The sequence below is a fragment of the Prorops nasuta genome, unplaced genomic scaffold (genome assembly GCF_024137725.1).
Source record: "Prorops nasuta isolate Cenicafe-Biocafe unplaced genomic scaffold, Cenicafe_Pnas_1.2 PNAS00033, whole genome shotgun sequence".
Taxonomy (NCBI): Eukaryota; Metazoa; Arthropoda; class Insecta; order Hymenoptera; family Bethylidae; genus Prorops; species Prorops nasuta.
In genome coordinates, this window is record NW_027116830.1 from 171,176 (window position 1) to 189,930 (window position 18,755).

Consider the following 18,755-nt stretch of genomic DNA (forward strand, 5'->3'; position numbering starts at 1 on the left):
CATAACGAATAATACATATTTTGAAACTATAAAAAAGAAAAAATAATTTATCCTTTGATATATTCATAGAACAATTTTAGTCGAATATTGAAAAAACAGTCGTCAAGGAAGTTTAGACTTCTTTCATCTTCAGGCATCCCATAATACAGGATCGTTTGGCACAAAAGGGAGAGACGGAATGTGTATATGAAAACCTGGCTTATATAAAGATGTAAAATAATAAGTCTGTTCTCTTTCGTTACACTACACTGTGCTAGTGCAATAAGTCAGAGTGATAAAGCATGTTTATCTTATTTCAATTAATGTCATTAGTTTGGTAGAGCAGCGAAAAATAACAAACCTAATATCCGAAAAGAAAAATATTTGAATTGTCAAGAAAATTTTTGCACAAATCATAGCGTGTAGATAAGTGTTATTGGCAATAGTTGTAAATTTGTGTGTTTGTCTAGGCACGAGCAAGTTGGATTTACAAGTGTAAAAAGATTTGTGTAAATATGCAGGTGAATAAGAGGTCCTGCGAAACAGATAGAAATGAGTAGCTGATGACCACAAATAGAATGTGAATAAGAGGAGCGTGATGTCATCATAAGATCAGGTAAATTCCATAATGATAATAACACGATATAAAATGAAGCATCAAGAAAACTTGTTTAAAATTTTTACTCCACTTAATTAGTAATTCATTAAAAAAATATGCTCTCAAAATTAATTATACTAAAGGGAAATAATTTTGTATGATTCAAAATATACACAGGCTTTCACGCGTATTTACTTTAGCTTCCTATCTACGAATTCATTTCTTTATGTAATTATATTTTTAACACTTCTATATACATATTGCGTGTTATCACCAATAGACATTGATAATTTTGTTTCAAATGCATTTAACGTGTGACGAACGTCTCTCGTTAGTGAAATCTGATGTATGCACTCTTATTTATTATTCGAAGATATTCGCATTACAACGATTTGCTTGATATAGGAAACGGTACACACATACATGATCAATCTATATAAATAAATATGAGCAGAAGCATATGCCTGCAGCTCCTCTTTAGTGTTGGCAGAGTTGCCAGGAAATGCTCTTTTACAGTTCAACACACAATCAGGAATCGTGTGTATATGCATGCATATACATATGGTTCTGTTTTGGCTCAAATTTTCTACACAACAATAACAGTTTCTGGCAACTGCGATTGTTCGTGATCGTATAGTCGAGCTTTGAAACTGGCCAGAAGAGTTTCGTCACGTAACCGAGTAACATATGAAAGTAATGGAGTGCTGCTTTTGTAGAACTTTAAATAAGTTTTTTCTCTGAAAACTTCTTCAACAAAAGAATCCTATTGATAAGAGGTCCTGGTTGCAATAACTGTAGTGATTTATTGAATGGGCAGGTAGAAATAAATGAATATCGGATATTTTCTTTAATAACTACATTTCTACTTACTGCGTCTTCCCTGTAATTAATTAAATCAATAAGTCTCTACTACGTCAAAACAGTTTTCAACATTGTCACCAATCATGGCAAGGATATTGCCTTTTTCTCAATTAATATTTGCAGTTCTAGTGATTTTACCTGGATTAAAATCTTCAGGTATGTTATTCGTCTTTTAACTGACAATGCAAAATAATGCTGCAGTGATTTATCTTTATATAATTAGTTCAAAAGAATATGTTGTGATTTGATGAACATGATACATAATATATTAGTTTTATTTTAATGCACAGAGATCAAAGGAATAAAATGCTACTGGCAGATTGATGGGTATGCATTACCAGCTGAACATCAATGGTGCAATAGAACTTTTGAAGTGGGAGTTCCATTGAAAAGTGGTATTATTCAAACATTGACATACACAGGTAATCTACGTGCTGCTACACAAATGTAATTAACCCTTTCGCTACGGTGGTCCTCCCCGCGAAGTGCCTTGCTTGGAACGGAGAACCGTGCTGAATCTGGAACATTCGGAGCCAAGACTTTTGTCTCAAAGACGACTTTGTAACATTACTAGCGCTTACAATTGTTTGCGAGCTGAAAAAATGCAATTGATAGCATCTGCCTTGATTTCTTATTCCATTTCTGTAAGAGATGGGACGTTTTCTGGTGAATGACTATATAGTCACCCGTCGTGTTCATGCGGCGTTTTGTGGCGGGTGACTATAGTCACCCGAAGTAGCGAAAGGGTTAAATCTACCATGGCTGTTAAAAGGTCGACTACCTACTACTGCTAATCCTATATTCAATATATTGAATTTTGTTTACTTTTGGTTAATTCTCGATTTATAAAATCGTAAATTCCTATACATAAATGTTGACAAAATTTATATTTAATATAAAGTGGTTAAACTTTGTTACTTTAACTTTATAGAACAAAATACAATTGGGAATGCACTGATTAAAATGATGGGAGAGATAAATATGCGAGCAGAAGAAGACTTAGACTACAAATTAGTATGTTACAAGATGGCAGTTATTGACAGTAAGTATATTAGTTCATTGTAATAATTTAATAGTATATAATGACAATAACAATCAGCAAACGCAATATTTGCTCAATTATTTCATCATTGTTATTAAGGACTTATTATGATTTGTTTAAATTGTTTATATTTTAGAATTTTATAAAAATAATAATCGCATTAAGTCGTGTAATTCAATAGATAATTGTATTTGCTGAATTGAAAGATGAATCCAGATCAATCGTGTAGCGTTATCGTAAATGTACTCAATGATTTTTTATATAGTGCTAAAATATAATGTCTATTTATGCAGAAAGCACCAAAAAGGACGCCGTTTTAAAGGGTTGTCTTCCAAAAAGAACTTTAGACCAGTTATGCAATCGAGTGAATGCTAAAGAATGCCTTACGTGCGATACTAATCTTTGCAATGCGGCTGGTTCGATTAAATTTTCATTAACTATGATAATTTTGCCTATACTTGCCCTTATACTTAATAAAAGTCAACACCCATCCTAGTATCATATAAAATTTAAGAGTATTTGTTGTGCTACATCAAAGTAATAATTATTATCTCTATTTATGTAATAAATACCTAATCATATTATTGTTGCTTCATCGTGAAAACGCTAGAAAATATTCAATGGAAGGTTTATATTTTTGTATTATCTAAAACTCTTCAGAGTGAATTAATTTTTATGTCTATTAAGTATTTTGTCTGTGATTATATTTTTTGTCCTTCGGAAACATATCTATGTAATAATGAAATTGGGCACATATAATTAGTCGATAGTTGAAATACAAGAAGATACGAAGGTCAAAATAATTTCATTAAATTATCCATATCATTTATTATTGTACATTCTTGTGGCATATTTCATGAGTCTTCCACAGTGTTATACGAACGCAATAGAATTTAAACCATTAGTTTGCGAGATTTTGGACTTGAAACTATAAATAGGTTAGCAACTATATGCAAGTGTGTGACGAATCGGCCGCGCATACACAATAATTCATACCCATACCTACATTTCATGGCTCTGCATTTCGAATCCCTTAATTTCATTTCCAACTGTTTCCTGAAGGTCAATAAAAGCTATATGAAAAAATATTAAATAATAAAAATATAATTAACGGGATTATATTGAGATAAACGTATGAATAAAAGCCTTGTATAAATGTCTTATTTGTATTAAATCATTTAATAGTCCATAAATTGGCTCCACATACATGATAGTTCTCCAGCAATTGTTATTATTCCTTAGTTGTTTTTGGCAATACTAAATTAGAAGTTGTTAAATCGGCTAGTATACATAATTTACCTGAAAAATAAAAAATATGTATATATTAAATTAAACTTTAGATTAAACATTTTAAGATAGGAACATTTTTAAAATTTAAAGCAAAAAAACGGTGGGCTACTCAACTATAAGTATTTCTTATGTCAAGAAAATCAATGCTTCTTTTTTGCAATCATCTAATGATTATCGAAAACAAATCATTACGCTATTTTATTGTTATATTAATATAAATGAAACTTGAAAAGATAACTGGAATATAATATTACGCTCAAGTATAGCTATATATCATTTTAGAAAAAACCACTTGAAGATACACGGTGCAAATCAGGGACTTGTAAGATATTTTAGCAGCCGAAACAATAATTATATCAATCATAATGGATTTTGATTCAGATACGCATAACGAATAATATTTTGATATTATAAATAAAAAAAAATAATTTATCTTTTCATAATTTATAAAACAGTTTTAGTCAAGTATTAAATAAACAATCATGAAGGAAGTTTAGACTTCTTTTATCTTCAGGCTCCCTATGTAACAGGATCGTTTAGCATTAAAAGGGGAAACGGAATGGTATATATAAACAACTGATTTAAAGATTTAATAATATCTGAAAAGAAAAATGTGTGGATTATTGTCAAGAACATTTGCACACGAATCTTAGCGTGTAGATAAGTTCAGTCATTGGCAAGAGGTGTAAATTTGAGTTTGCCAAGGTACGATTTAGTTGGAAACAACGATGGACACATGTTGGTGGAGGTTAAATTTTACAATTATAAGAAGATTTATATGAATATGTAGGTGAATAAGTGGTCCTGCGAAACAAATAAGGAACGAGTACTTCATGACTACAAATAGAATGGAATAAGAGGGGCGTGATGTCATCACAATATCAGGTAAATTCCATAATGATAATAACACGATATAAAATGAGGCATCAAGAAAATTTGTTTAAAATGTTAACTTCCTTTATAGTATCTCATTAAAGAAACATGCTCTCAAAATTAATTACACGAAAAGGAAATAATTTTATACGATTAAGTATGCACAAACTTTCATGCGTATTCGCTTTAGCTTCCTACGAATTCATTTCCTTGTATATATATATATATATAAATGTATATATTCAATGCTCATATATAGATGTTGCCTATTTTCAAGGACAGACAAAGATAATTGTTTCAATTGCATTTAACATGTGACGAACGTCTCTCATCAGCGAAGTCTGATGTTTGTACTCTTCTATATTATTCGCATATATTCGCATTACTACAATTTGCTTGATAGGAAGCGGTACACACACACACACACACGATCAATCTATATAAATAAATATGAGCAAAAGTATATGCTTGCAGCTCCTCGTTAATGTTAGCAGAGTTGCCAGAAACTACTCCTTCACAGTTCAACACACAATCACGAATGGTGTGCATATGCATGTAATACATGCATCTGTTATGGCTCAAATTTTCTATACAACAACAGTTTCTGGCAACTGCGACTGTTCGTGGTCGTATAGTGGAGCTTTGAAACTGGTCAGAAGAGTTTCGTGACATAACCGAGTAACGTAGGAAAGTAATAGAGTGATGCTTATGTAGAAGTTTAAATAAGTTTTTTCTCTGAAATCTTATTGAACAAAAGGATTCTATTGATAAAAGATCCAAGTTGCAATAACTGCAGTGATTTATTGATTGGCCTGGTAGAAGGAAACTAACTTCGGATATTTTCTCTAATAACGACATTACAACTTACTGCGTCTTTCTTGCACTTGATTAAATCAATAAGTCTCTAGAGTCAAAATCGTTCTCGATATTTTCACCAATCATGGCAAGAATATTGCCTTTTTTTCAATTAACATTTGTAGTTCTAGTGCTTTTACTTGGATTAAAATCGTCAGGTATGTTTTGCAAGTTTCAACAAAGAATACAAAATGATATTAAAGTGAATTATCTTTGTATAATTAGTTCGAAAGAATATGTTGTGATTTGATGAACATGATGTATAATATATTAATTTTACTTTAATGCACAGAAACCACAGAAATAAAATGCAACTGGTGTAAAGAAGGGAAGGTATCGCCAGCTGAACAAATCTTGTGCAATGTATCTTTTCCTTTAGGTGTTCCATTAATAAATGGTACTGCTCAAAAAATGCAAATCACAGGTAATCTACGTGTTGCTGTACAAATTTAATTAAACCTATCATAGCTGTTAGAAAATCGACTACCTACTATTACTAATTCTACATTTAATATATTAAATTTTTGTTTTAATTTTGACTAATTAAGAAATTATAAATCTTAAATCTCTGATATTTTGATAAAACTTATTTTTGGTATAAAGTGGCAAAACTTTAGTATTTTATATCTATTGCAGATGCTGAGAATGAAATAGTCGATGAGGAAGAAGTATACAAAGAAGAGATGGCAGCATTGGATATTACTGGCCTGTCTGCTTTTAAAGAATACTTGCCCAAGCCTAAGCCCAAACCCACTGACTTCCTATGCTTCAAGGCGGTATATAACAGTAGTAAGTATTAGTTTAACATAATAGTATTATAGTATATAATAATCGTAACAAACAGCAAAGGCAATATTTGTGGAATTATTTAAATATTGTTATTAATGACTTATTGGCGATTGATTTAAATGTTAGAAATTTAAAATCGATAATCGCAATAAATCGTGTAATTCAATCGGCAATTACTTTTGCTGAATTGAAAGAAAGAATCTAGAATAATCGTGCAGTATTATCGTAAATGTAACAAATGATTTTTTAAATAATACTATAATAATATCTGTTTACGCAGCACACACCAAAAATGAAGCCATTGCAAAGGGCTGTGCACGGAGAGACTTTGCGTACGAATTATGTAAGACAAAGAATGCTACGGAATGTTTTTTTTGCGATACTAATCTTTGCAATGCAGCAGGCTCCATTAAATTTTCTTTAGTTATGATACTGGTGCCCATAGTTGCGTGTATATTTACTAAAAGTTAACACACACAATTCCCAGTATTAGATATGATTTAACTATATTTGTTGTGCTACACCAATGTAATAAATATTTTCTCAATTTATGAAATAAATACACAACATATTGTTGTTGCTTCATCGTAAAAACGCTAGAAATTATTAAATGTAAGTGCTATATTTTTGTATTATCTCAAATTCACCAGGGTGTGTTATTTTTTATGCCCATTAAATATTTTGTCTGTGATTATATTTTTTCCATTTTTTGTTCTTCGAGAACATATATATATATATGTAATAATGAAATTGAACACATATAATTGAATGTGATAGTGAAGTAAGAGAAGATGCGAAGGTCAAAATAACTTCACTAAATTTATCCACAAATTTTTTTATTGTACATCCTTGTGGCTTATTTCATGAATTTTTTCAAAATGTTATATGAACGTCCTTGAGTTTAAATCTACAGTAGTTTGCGAGATTTTGGACTTGAAACTATAAATAGGTTACCATGCAACTATAAATGTGTGCAGGCGAATCGGTCGCGCATACCACATAAGCCATACCCTGCACACCTACACTTCATAGCTCAGCTTTTCGAATCCTTAGATTTCATTTCCAATTATTGCCTGAAGGTCAATAAAAACTATATATGTATATGATAAAATTAAATGATAAAATTATAATTACTAGGATTATATTCAAATGAACGTATTGATAAAAACCTTGTAAAAATAGCTATTATTTGTATTAAATAATTTAATAGTCCAACAATTAGCTGCATATACTAGATAGTTCTGCTGCAATTATTATTGTTCGTTTATTGATTGTACTAATACTAAATAAAATTAAGCTAAATCTGCTAGGAACGTGTATCTTATATTACTTAGTATAAGTCATAACCGTTACTTATTCAGCAGTATGCTACATTTTTTGACCAATTTTCCTACTCCTATTATAAATGAATTTTTTATCTTCGGATAAAAATTGTTAGCACACACACAAAATATTTATGGTATTATTAAATTATAACAATAATTAAATAAGAAAAATTAATATTTTAAATATAATATATTTAAAATTAGAAAATCAAGATTTTATTAATTTGTTTTAAAAAATGTATTAGATATTTTTTGTTTGTTTTTTTTTTCAAGAATTACTGATAGAAAATTCTCGAATGTTATTGTCGATTTTGATATATATATAAATAATAATGGCATTTGTAAACTATTAAATTGTTATCTGCGCAATAAATGGCAATAATTAAAGAATATCTGAAGATTTGATATTTAATAATGAAATCTTTTTTATGTTTCCCTAAACATATAAATCAACAGGCGCTGCACGTTAAAAAATATTAAACTAATTCGTATACAAAGAAAATTGGTAAAAATTGTAATTAAAACTATAACTTATAATTTTTTCTAAAAAATAATATTCTCGTTAGATTAATTAACCTTTCTATTTCAACCATTTTACATATTATAAATAGTGAAGTTCAGAAAAATAAAAAGTAGATAAAAAATGGTCTTTCTTCGATGTATTTCGAGAGCAATTTCGGTCAAAATTAATAAATACGCAGTTATCTACAGGGTTTTTCTCTAACAGCGGAACATAGGAGATTTCGTGTTATTTGACTATAGTAAATATTACTATAGTCAAATTACTGTTTTCCATTTAATTTAAATATTAAACGTAGTAACCAAGATTAATTGAGTAAAATGACATTTCTAATGGATAATAAAAGCAATTAAACAAAAATAACCATTAAATTGTAACTATCTACGCTTTTATTAATTATAATAATGTATAGTAAATGCTTCACTGCTATAGTTAAATAACACAATCCTATGTTCCGCTGTTAGAGAAAAACCCTGTATATATACAATTAGGAGTCTTTCATTTTTTAGTTCTCCGCATTAAAGAATTAATACATGTTCAGACTAATTTATTAATTCTTATGGATATTGGCGTATAAAATAAAGAAAGAGCGACGTGTATGGAAAATTTATCTAAGGATGTGATAATTTACAAAGAACGGTTATAAACTCCCAAGAACAATAGACCTTTACCAAGGCCGAATATTATATATTAAAAACAATAATGAGTATGTATTTTTGAGGAAGATTCGGATATACATTTGAAGAAAATTTGTGTAAGTAAAATATCTATAGGTGAATAAGAATTATTTTGGAAGAGAGAGACGCGGCTCGAGTTAGTTGATGACGACATATAAGCTGAAAATAAGAGGAGGTGAAGCCATATTTACAAAACCAGAATAATTTCACTAATATGAACACAGTATATAGAGGATTACCAAGAAAAAATCTCTCTAAATTTTTCTATCTCTATCTACTTTACTCTCAATTCTATTATAAATATATATGTAGATATATTAAAATTAATAATATTCTTCTTGATCATTATCATCATTTTGATTATTTTTCTACTTCAATAATAGTTTCATGAACATCAATATCAAAGTTAGGGTCTATTTGAATAATGCATATGGGTGCGGGACGAGCGCCTAAGTTGTACCTCACATACATTTTACCCACAAAACTATACATTTTATGAACTCTATAATATAATACAGAACATAACCTTAGTTTGCTTAAGAAAAAAGATATCTATTTAATTCTCAGACACACGAATTCAATTCCACATATTCATATTAATTTTAAAAGAAATTTAATGACTTATAATCATCTGATTTATGTAAAATTTTATTTTTAGGATATAAGCTGTATAACACTGTTACAAGTTGCCTTTGCTGAGCGTTACCTTTTGCCCCATGTCACATACTAATTTTTGTTATCATTAAAAAAACAAGCTACCGTTTTTTCATACAATATCAATTTATTATGTATTTAAGGAATAATTACTTAGGTGATATATATGTATTTAAGCTAGTAAAAAGTCCTCTATATTATAAAATATAATAAAAAGTAATAAGCATAATTTTAAAGTGGGGTTATACTGTTACTTCTTGAATTAAAAAATCATTCTACATATGCATTTAGGCAATACTGTAGCCGACAATTGTACACGCCACTTCTCAATAAAGTTAAGACTTTTAAAATCTTGCATATTCGTTTTCCTCTAAGATATAAACTTTATGACAGCCTGCCCCTGTTACTTTTAGCCCTGATCTCTTCTACAATAGCCGCAAAAGTGAGTCTATTTTTCGGAATTAATTTCAATAAAATAACAAAATTGATCACATTTTTTTCAGATATAATTATGTAAATATAGTTTTATAAATAACCGTTTGAAGATGAACAGTGTAAATCAGCGACTTGACAGATATTTTAGCAGCTGAAATATTGTGTTTTGTTACTCATAACTTCGCTAATCATACGAATTTTACGGTTGGACTTGGCTTCAGATACGCATAACGAATAATATTTTGAAATTAATATAAGAGAAAGAAAGTATAATATATCCTCCGATATATTTATATATAAAACAATTTTATTCGAATATTAAAGAATCAATCGTCAAGAAAGTTTAGAACTCTTTCATCTTCTGGCTCCCTATGTAACAGGATCGTTTAGCATTAAAAGGGGAAACGGAATGGGATATATAAACAACTGATTTAAAGATTTAATAATATCTGAAAAGAAAAATGTGTGGATTATTGTCAAGAACATTTGCACACGAATCGTAGCGTGTAGATAAGTTCAGTCATTGGCAAGAGGTGTAAATTTGAGTTTGCCAAGGCACGAGCAAGTTGGAAACAACGATGGACACATGTTGGTGGAGATTAGATTTTACAATTATAAGAAGATTTATATGAATATGTAGGTGAATAAGTGGTCCTGTGAAACAGATAAGAAAAGAGTAGTTGATGACCACAAATAGAATGGAGTAAGAGGAGCGTGAAGTCATCGTAATATCAGGTAAAATTTATAATGATAATAACACGATATAAAATGAAGTATCAAAAAAACTTGTTTAAAATTTTTACTCCACTTAATTAGTAATTCATTAAAAAAATATGCTCTCAAAATTAATTATACTAAAGGGAAATAATTTTGTATGATTCAAAATATACACAGGCTTTCACGCGTATTCACTTTAGCTTCCTACACGAATTCATTTCTTTATGTAATTATATTTTTAACACTTCTATATACATATTGCGTGTTATCACCAATAGACATTGATAATATTGTTTCAAATGCATTTAACGTGTGACGAACGTCTCTCATTAGCGAAATCTGATCTATGCACTCTTATTTACTATTCGAAGATATTCGCAATACTATACGATTTGCTTGATAGGAAGCGGTATACACATACACGATCAATCTATAGTATAAATAAATATGAGCAAAAGCATATGGTTGCAGCTCTTCTTTAGTGTTGGCAGAGTTGCCAGAAAATGCTCTTTTACATTCCAACACACAATCACGAATCGTGTGTATTATATCCATGTGATACACTGTTCTATTTTGGTTCAAATTTTATATACATGAACAGTTTCTGGCAACTAAGATTGTTCGTGATCGTATAGTCGTGCTTCGAAACTGTCCAGAAGAGTTTCGTGATATATCCAAGTAATGTAGGGAAATAATGGAGTGCTGTTTGTTTAGAACTTTAAATAAGTTTTTCTTTGAAAACATTTTCAACAAAAGGATCTTATTGATGAGAGGTCTATCTTGCAATAACTGTGATTTATTAAATTGGCAGGTAGAAATAAACGAACCTCGGACATTTTATCTATACCTGAGTCGAAAAATAAGACCCGCTTTTGAGTTAGTTTGCTGTAATCAGTACAAAAATCATGTTTAAAATTCTCTTTTTATCCTATTTTAAATTGAATTTAAGTCAATAAAGATTTTATTTTTCGACTCCGGTAATAACGACATTTCTGCTTAATGCGTCTTCCCTGCATCTACTGTGTGAAAACCGTTTTCGATATTTTCGCACCAATCATGGCAAGGAGTTTGCCTTTTTCTCAATTAATATTTGTAGTTCTAGTGATTTTACCTGGATTAAAATCTTTAGGTACGTTGCACGAATTCCATCAGATAATACAAAATAATATTAAAGTGAATTATCTTTATAGAATTAGTTCGAAAGAATATGTTGTGATTTGATGAACATGATGTATAATATATTAGTTTTATTTTAATGCACAGAGATGAAAGAAATAAAATGCTACCAGTGTAATGATGGGAAGGTATTGCCAACTGAACAAATTTTGTGCAATGGATCTTTTCCTTTAGGAGTTCCATTAATAAATGGTACTATTCAACCAATGCCAAACACAGGTAATCTATGTGTGTCTGTACAAACGTATGATTATAGATCAGCCCCCATAACTATTAAAAAATCCACTACCTACTACTGCTAATCCTGCATTCAATATATTGAATTTTAATTATTTTTTATTGATTCCCGATTTGTAAAATCGTAAATTTCTACACAGATGTTGATAAAAATTAAATATAATATAATGCGGTTAAATGTTGAAATTTTAACTCTATTATAGGCAGTAAACAGAAAGCAGAACTGAATGCACTATTTGAATCAAGCCTGTCTACGGAACAGGAAGATTATTCCCAGGACTTTAGCTTCGTTTGCTTCAAGATGGTATTTAATGATAGTAAGTATTAGCTTATTATCATAGTTTTATAGTATATAATAAAAGGAACAATCAGCAAACGCAATATTTGCCGAAGTATTTAATAATTGTTAAGAACGACTTATTGTGATTGGTTTAAATGTAAGAAATTTAAAATCGATAATCAGAATAAATTGTGTAATTCAGTCTACAATTGTTTTTGCTGAATCGAAGAAATGAATGCAGATCATACGTGTAGTATTATTATGAATGTATTTAATAATTTTTTAACTAATGATAATAATGTCTGTTTATGTATAGCACGAACCAATCAGGAAGTCGTTTCGAAGGGTTGTATACCGAAAGACAGTACGGACCTAGCTTGTGATCAAGTGAAAGCTAAAGAATGTATAACGTGCGATACTAATCTTTGCAATGCGACAAGTTCGATTACATTTTCATTAGCTATGATACTTTTGCCCATACTTGCATTTATATTTATTAGAAGTTAACACACACTTCCTAGTATGGCATATAATTTAAGAATATTTGTTATGTTACGCCAATTAATAATTGTTTTCCCAATTTACGAGATAAATACTTAATCATTATTGTTATTTCATCGTTAAAATGCTACAATTTATATTAAATATAAATGCCATTTTTTGTATTATCTAAAATTCACCAGGGTAAGTTATTTTTTAATGATCATTAAATATTTTCTGTGATTACATTTTTTCCATTTTTTGTTCTTCGAGAATATATATATATATATATATATATATGTAATAATTAAATTGGGCAGATATAATTAATAGTATTATATTCAATTGACTTATTAAGAAAAGCCTTGTAAAAATGGCTTATTTCTATTAAGTCATTTAATAGTCAATAAATTGACTCCACATACTAGATAATTCTACTGCAATTTTTCTTATTCGTTTGTTGAATGTGGCAATACTACATAGGAAGATGCTAAATTTGTTAAAAACGTGTATTTTATTTTACTTAGTGTAAGTCATGGCCATTACTTATTTAGCGGTATGCTAAATTTTTGGAAAAAAATTCCTATTTCTTCTATGTAAAGGAATTTTCGATCTTTGGATAAAAATTGTCTGCAAAGTATTTATATAGTTTTATTGAATTATAACAGCATTTATATAAGTGATAGAAATATTTCCATTATATTTATTGAATAATAAAAATCAACATTTTATTAATTTGTTTTAAGATTTATAAAATGTTTTTTTTTTTTTCGAGAATTGTAACTATTAAATTTTTGAATTACATTGTCGATTTAGACGTATTTAACTAACAATGGCATTTATAAATTATTACATTGTTATACCTGCGTAAAAAATGGTAATAATGAAACGGAATAGGAAGATTTAAAATTTAATCATCATTTTTTTTAATGTTTCCCAAATCTCTAAGTCCCAAGGCTCTGGATGTCAAAAAATATTAAAGAAATTCTTACATACAAACAATTGGTCAAAATTACAGAATTACTTAGTACTATTACTTATAATATTTTCTATTAAGAAAAAATATTCTCCTTAGATTTATTAATCTTTCCATTTCAACTGTTTTACTTATTAAAAGTAGCGAAGTTCCCACAAATAAAAAATAGACAAAAAAATTATTTATCCTCGATGTATTTCTAGAATTACTTTGGTCAAATTGGATAAATACTCATATACAATTAGAGGGGAGTCTTTCATCTTTAGGTTCTTCGCCTGAACAAATCGGTACAGTTTAGACGAGCTTATTAATTTTTATCGATATATAATGTATATCATATGACAAATATACAATAAGATACGCACGAATTACCCTATAGCGATATATAGTGATAAAAATGAATTATAAGTATTTCCTAAGAAAAAGATAATTATGCTTATTAGAGGTTTAAGTCGCACTAACTGCGGTCTATACGAATGATAAGTTAAATTAAATATGGATTCCAAACATCATCTAAGAGCAATAGTTCTGTCTTTGTGCTTTATGTCTTCACTTCAATTCATCACATCATATTTCTACTACAAAGAAAAGCTTTTCGAAATTTTCACCAATTATGGCAAGGATGATGCTTAGTTCAAAATTAATCTTTGTGGTTTTATTGATTTTACCAAGATTAAAATCAGGTATGTTGCTCATAATTCACGAGATAACGCAAAATACTGCCCAAAATTATCTCTTTCTACAATGGATTCAAAAGACTGTACTGAAATGTAATGAACGTAAAGTATATTATTTTGGCGATTTTTTTTCGCATACCATCAAACGAAATAAAATGCCAATTCTGCGTTGCAAATTGTTATTCGCCGCCAACTCAACTAATCGTGTGTAATGAAACTAATGCTGCGGAAATTCTAGTAAAGGCCGATACTCTACGATCAACGTTGGATACAGGTAATTCATCTGTATATGGTTACAACTATATTATCTACAACGAGCACTAAATAACGAATATCTAATACAGTTGATCCCAAACAGATTATAGAAATTAATTTATTTTTAAATTAATTCCTGATTTATTATTAAGACTTAAATTTCAGACAATAAATTTTAAGAAAAGTTGTAAATAAAATTCAATAACTGTTGAATGACTTGAATGTAAGCATTTTAATTTCTATAGGCAGTAGCAGAAACGAAAACCAAGACTCAATTGTAAACCGATTTAAGGACACGCCATCAAAATTAGTTGAAGTTGTTTGTTATATGTTTGCTAGAATTAATAGCAAGTGATTTTTTTTTGTTATGTAATATAGTAATAATATGGGCTATGATTAGTATAGCATTCAACAGACACAACAGTTCAACAAGTTCTTAACCTTCAAGCGGTTGATTCGACATTGCGCGATGGTTGAAGGTCAATGAACCTTATTAACATGCTGCTGAGAAAATGTACGAAAGAATGGACATGTACTATGCTACATCTTAATATCGTTGATATAATTCATGTAATTTAAAAATAATAACCACCTAGCAATTGTAATTAAATGAACAGTTGTTTCTGCTGAATAAACAAAAATTTACTTTGATTAATGTTTTCGAGAATATATTTAATGATTTCTTAGCGAATAAAAATATTTTCTATTTTTACAGGATACAACGAGAGTTACATTACAAAGGGCTGTGCACGAAAAAGCGCTATTGAGCAAATTTGCAATTTTCGGACTCCCACAGGATGTGACATGTGTGAAATTGATTTCTGCAATTTTTAGAGCTTGTTATACATGATTTCAAATTTCACACACCCTACTAATATTTAAATGCTATACGAGTGTAATAATTATTATCCGTGGCATTGTTAAGAGATACGTCAATATCTCAATAGCAAGTACATATATATAAATATGTAGATAAAGACATAACCCACAGAGCACCAAAATACTTAAAGGCATCTTTTAGGTGCCTTTCAGTCAATTGGATGACTAAAAGATGTCTATAAGACCACTTTTAGTCAAGTGTGCTGTATGGGAAGGCTTAGCACACAACATTACTTTTACGTAAATCTTATATACGTGTCACGCAATGCAGGTAAGTTTTCAAGTAAAAGTAATGTAAGGTGTCAAGTGATCAGGAGACACGGTAGTGTCTCGACGGCAAGTACATATGTATAAACATACATACCGTCGAGGCACTACGTTCTTTTATGCTGCAAATTTAGCCGCCCTATCCTTCCAATAATTTTCAAACTATTTTATCTGTATAAATTTATATATGTCGTGTGAATTAAGTATTATTTTACTTTTTATGTACCCAAAGCCTAAAACCTAAAAAGATGCGAAGTTTGAAAGAGAAAGAGAGAGTCGTGGATTGTTTTTCTTTCACTTTTCAGTAGTATGAAATGAAATTAGAGAGCAAAGAATAAGGCTACATCCACACATGCGTTTTCGCAGGTCCCACAGAAAATTTCTCGTGTGCACTAAAACAGAAATTTTCAACAGGTCGTATACAAGAATGTATATGTGTGACTGAACTCATCATTAAGCTTCCCATGAATTTAATTTTTTCAAGACTGCCAATTTTCGCCAGTTATCATTGTTTAATATCAGGATTTTTTTCAATACACTTGTATTACAAATAAAGCACTTCTTAAAAAAAATTATATTATTGTTTGCTTTTTTACATTATATTCAAAAGTAATCACGTTTCTATTATTTGCTAAATAGAAGTGGTACGATGGACCTAGATAAAGTATTATTATAAATATATAGAAAGAAATAGTAATCGCGAATGTTTAAGTAAGGATTGTGTAGATGACGCTACAGGCAAAGTAGAAGAAAGGAGGGGGAAGCTGCGTGTGCAGAGTAAGAAACGTTAGATTAGAATAAGAGAAGAGCTCCTTTGGAGCTAATGTGTAAGAAGAGGGGAAAGGAAATAAAAAAAAAAGACAGAAACAATTAGTTTATTTTTCAAGTCCTTTCGTTGCAAATAGGAGGTCCAAAATCGTTAACAAATATTAAATGAAAAAATTAAGGGATTTAAGGTGGGCTAAATCATTACAATTTAACTGTTAATGGTTTGACACTCAGGCTGCGAAACTAACTGCAGGAGAGCTAGGAGCATGATCCACCTGACCAACGTTGGGGACAGTAGAGGTTTGCTGGTGAAGTAATTAAGAGATAAAAGCTTTTTTTATATATAATCTTAATAAACAAATTAATCATACTGATTAGATCTTCGAATCGCAATAAATATGTTTTATCAAAACGATAGGTTGAAATATATATACCCTGGATATAGCGTGGGAGCGACACTTCTAGTTTTGTGCTCTACGTCTTCTCTGCAATTTATCATTTTAGATTTCTATTATATAAAAAGGATTTCCGAAATTGTTATCAACCATGACGAAGATATTGTTTATTTCACAAATAATATTCATGATTCTAGTGATTTTACCTGGTTTAATATCAGGTAAATTGTTCGAGATTGACAAGATAACATATTAAGTGCTGAAAAAGTCATTTATCTTTATACAATGGATCTGGAAGATGTTGTTATGATTTATTGAACATAATATATATTATTTTAGTTTGATTTTATTTTGTTACAAATATAGCACAAAAAGAAATAAGATGCTATACCAATGCGTTGTAACGTGTGGATCTCAGCCGGATCATCAAATTATGTGCAATAGCACTTTTCCTTGGGGAATTATAGTAACGGATAAGACTATTCAACAAATATCGGATGAAGGTAATCAACACATTACTGTTATAGATATATTATTTATTACAGCTACTAAGAAGTCAATTATCTTCTATCTCTAATCTTCCAAAAGTAATATTGAATTTTATTGCATTTTTTTGTTAATTCTAATTAAGTTTATTAAGACTTAATTTTGTACGCAAATTTTAATAAAATATGTCGATTAAACATCTATTGTAAATTTTTAATTTAAGTATATATTTTAACTTTATTACAGGCAATGGCATTGACAAAAATCAGGCCCTACACACGTCAGCGAACCAAGATTTCACTTGCTTTAAATATGTTACTAGAGATGGTAAGCATTTTCTACGTTACAATATTATATACATATGTATAGTATACCATAGTTAATCAGTAGTAATATATCAGCAGACATACACAGTTTTGCAATATAAAAATTATTCCTATTAGCACTTTACTATATATCTCTGATTTAAATAGAGTTTAAATTATGAGATTTAAAAATAATCATCACGCACACACAGCAGACGTTAGCCAGCAGTTGCCTCTGTTGAATATATAAAAATGAAATCTAGTTTATCGTGTTATCTTAAATATATTCAATGATTTCTTAGCTAATGCGATAACATCTGTTTTTGCAGAAAACAACAAGGAGTTCTTGGGCAAGGGCTGTGCTAGCAAAACTTCAATGAGGGGAATTTGTGCTAATGATAAGCAAGGCACATGTCATTTATGCAACACTGATCTTTGCAATGTTTAAAATTTAACATACACAATTCCAAGTTACACATAGTATACCAAAACTCCTCATACTGCACAAGATAAATTTAATAATTCTTAAACAAATTCTTGATTATTCTCGATGATTGTACGCATAAATTTTCCATCGCTCGTGCATCACAATTTACATGCACTATTATCCTATATTACAATTAAAACGCAATCGCTATAAACGCAACAAAACATACGAATACGCAAGATCTTTGCGAATCTTAGACACTTTGCTCTATCGAAGTATTTAGCATGAGAAATAGCAAAGTGTAGCGGGGGGTATAAGAAACTCATTTGAATAGGTATATATTGTGATAATTGTTGAAGAGAGAACGTCAATGGACTGTCAAGCACAATTGCGCAGGAATCGAAGCGTGTACGTGTTACTGGCAAGAGGCGTGAGTCCGTGTTGGTGAGGCACGCACACACACACACAAATACACAAACACGTATGCACGTAGAAGGAAGCAACGATGCGCAAGTATACTGGAAGCATACAG

General features: G+C 29.8%; 4 protein-coding genes across 6 annotated transcripts; all 4 read left to right on the plus strand.

The window, feature by feature from the left end:
• Positions 1–1,216: 1,216 nt before the first annotated feature.
• Positions 1,217–3,640, plus strand: LOC136783444 (uncharacterized). Its single transcript, XM_066743607.1, has 4 exons — positions 1,217–1,594; positions 1,729–1,860; positions 2,370–2,480; positions 2,774–3,640. Exons 1-4 carry the CDS (start codon positions 1,522–1,524, stop codon positions 2,974–2,976), a joined length of 519 nt encoding a protein of 172 aa, XP_066599704.1. The 5' UTR covers positions 1,217–1,521; the 3' UTR covers positions 2,977–3,640.
• Positions 3,641–5,247: 1,607 nt separating this feature from the next.
• On the plus strand, positions 5,248–7,596 carry LOC136783370 (uncharacterized). The gene is made up of 4 exons (XM_066743477.1): positions 5,248–5,656; positions 5,791–5,922; positions 6,135–6,287; positions 6,568–7,596. Exons 1-4 carry the CDS (start codon positions 5,584–5,586, stop codon positions 6,756–6,758), a joined length of 549 nt encoding a protein of 182 aa, XP_066599574.1. The 5' UTR covers positions 5,248–5,583; the 3' UTR covers positions 6,759–7,596.
• A 3,083-nt stretch (positions 7,597–10,679) lies between these two features.
• Positions 10,680–13,670, plus strand: LOC136783382 (uncharacterized). Of its 2 annotated transcripts, XM_066743497.1 has the most exons (5): positions 10,680–11,426; positions 11,712–11,744; positions 11,879–12,010; positions 12,232–12,345; positions 12,625–13,670. In XM_066743497.1, exons 3-5 carry the CDS (start codon positions 11,881–11,883, stop codon positions 12,813–12,815), a joined length of 435 nt encoding a protein of 144 aa, XP_066599594.1. In that variant the 5' UTR covers positions 10,680–11,426; positions 11,712–11,744; positions 11,879–11,880; the 3' UTR covers positions 12,816–13,670. The 2 variants fall into 2 exon arrangements, with proteins under 2 accessions (XP_066599594.1, XP_066599592.1); XM_066743495.1 differs by having other exon boundaries at positions 10,682–11,744; positions 12,625–13,667.
• Positions 13,671–16,861: 3,191 nt separating this feature from the next.
• Positions 16,862–18,727, plus strand: LOC136783415 (uncharacterized). 2 transcript variants are annotated; one of them, XM_066743555.1, is made up of 5 exons: positions 16,862–16,923; positions 17,029–17,226; positions 17,372–17,508; positions 17,738–17,818; positions 18,126–18,727. In XM_066743555.1, the coding sequence occupies exons 1-5, from the start codon at positions 16,877–16,879 to the stop codon at positions 18,242–18,244; spliced, it is 582 nt and encodes a 193-aa protein (XP_066599652.1). In that variant the 5' UTR covers positions 16,862–16,876; the 3' UTR covers positions 18,245–18,727. The 2 variants fall into 2 exon arrangements, with proteins under 2 accessions (XP_066599652.1, XP_066599651.1); XM_066743554.1 differs by having other exon boundaries at positions 17,345–17,508; positions 18,126–18,658.
• Positions 18,728–18,755: the final 28 nt, after the last annotated feature.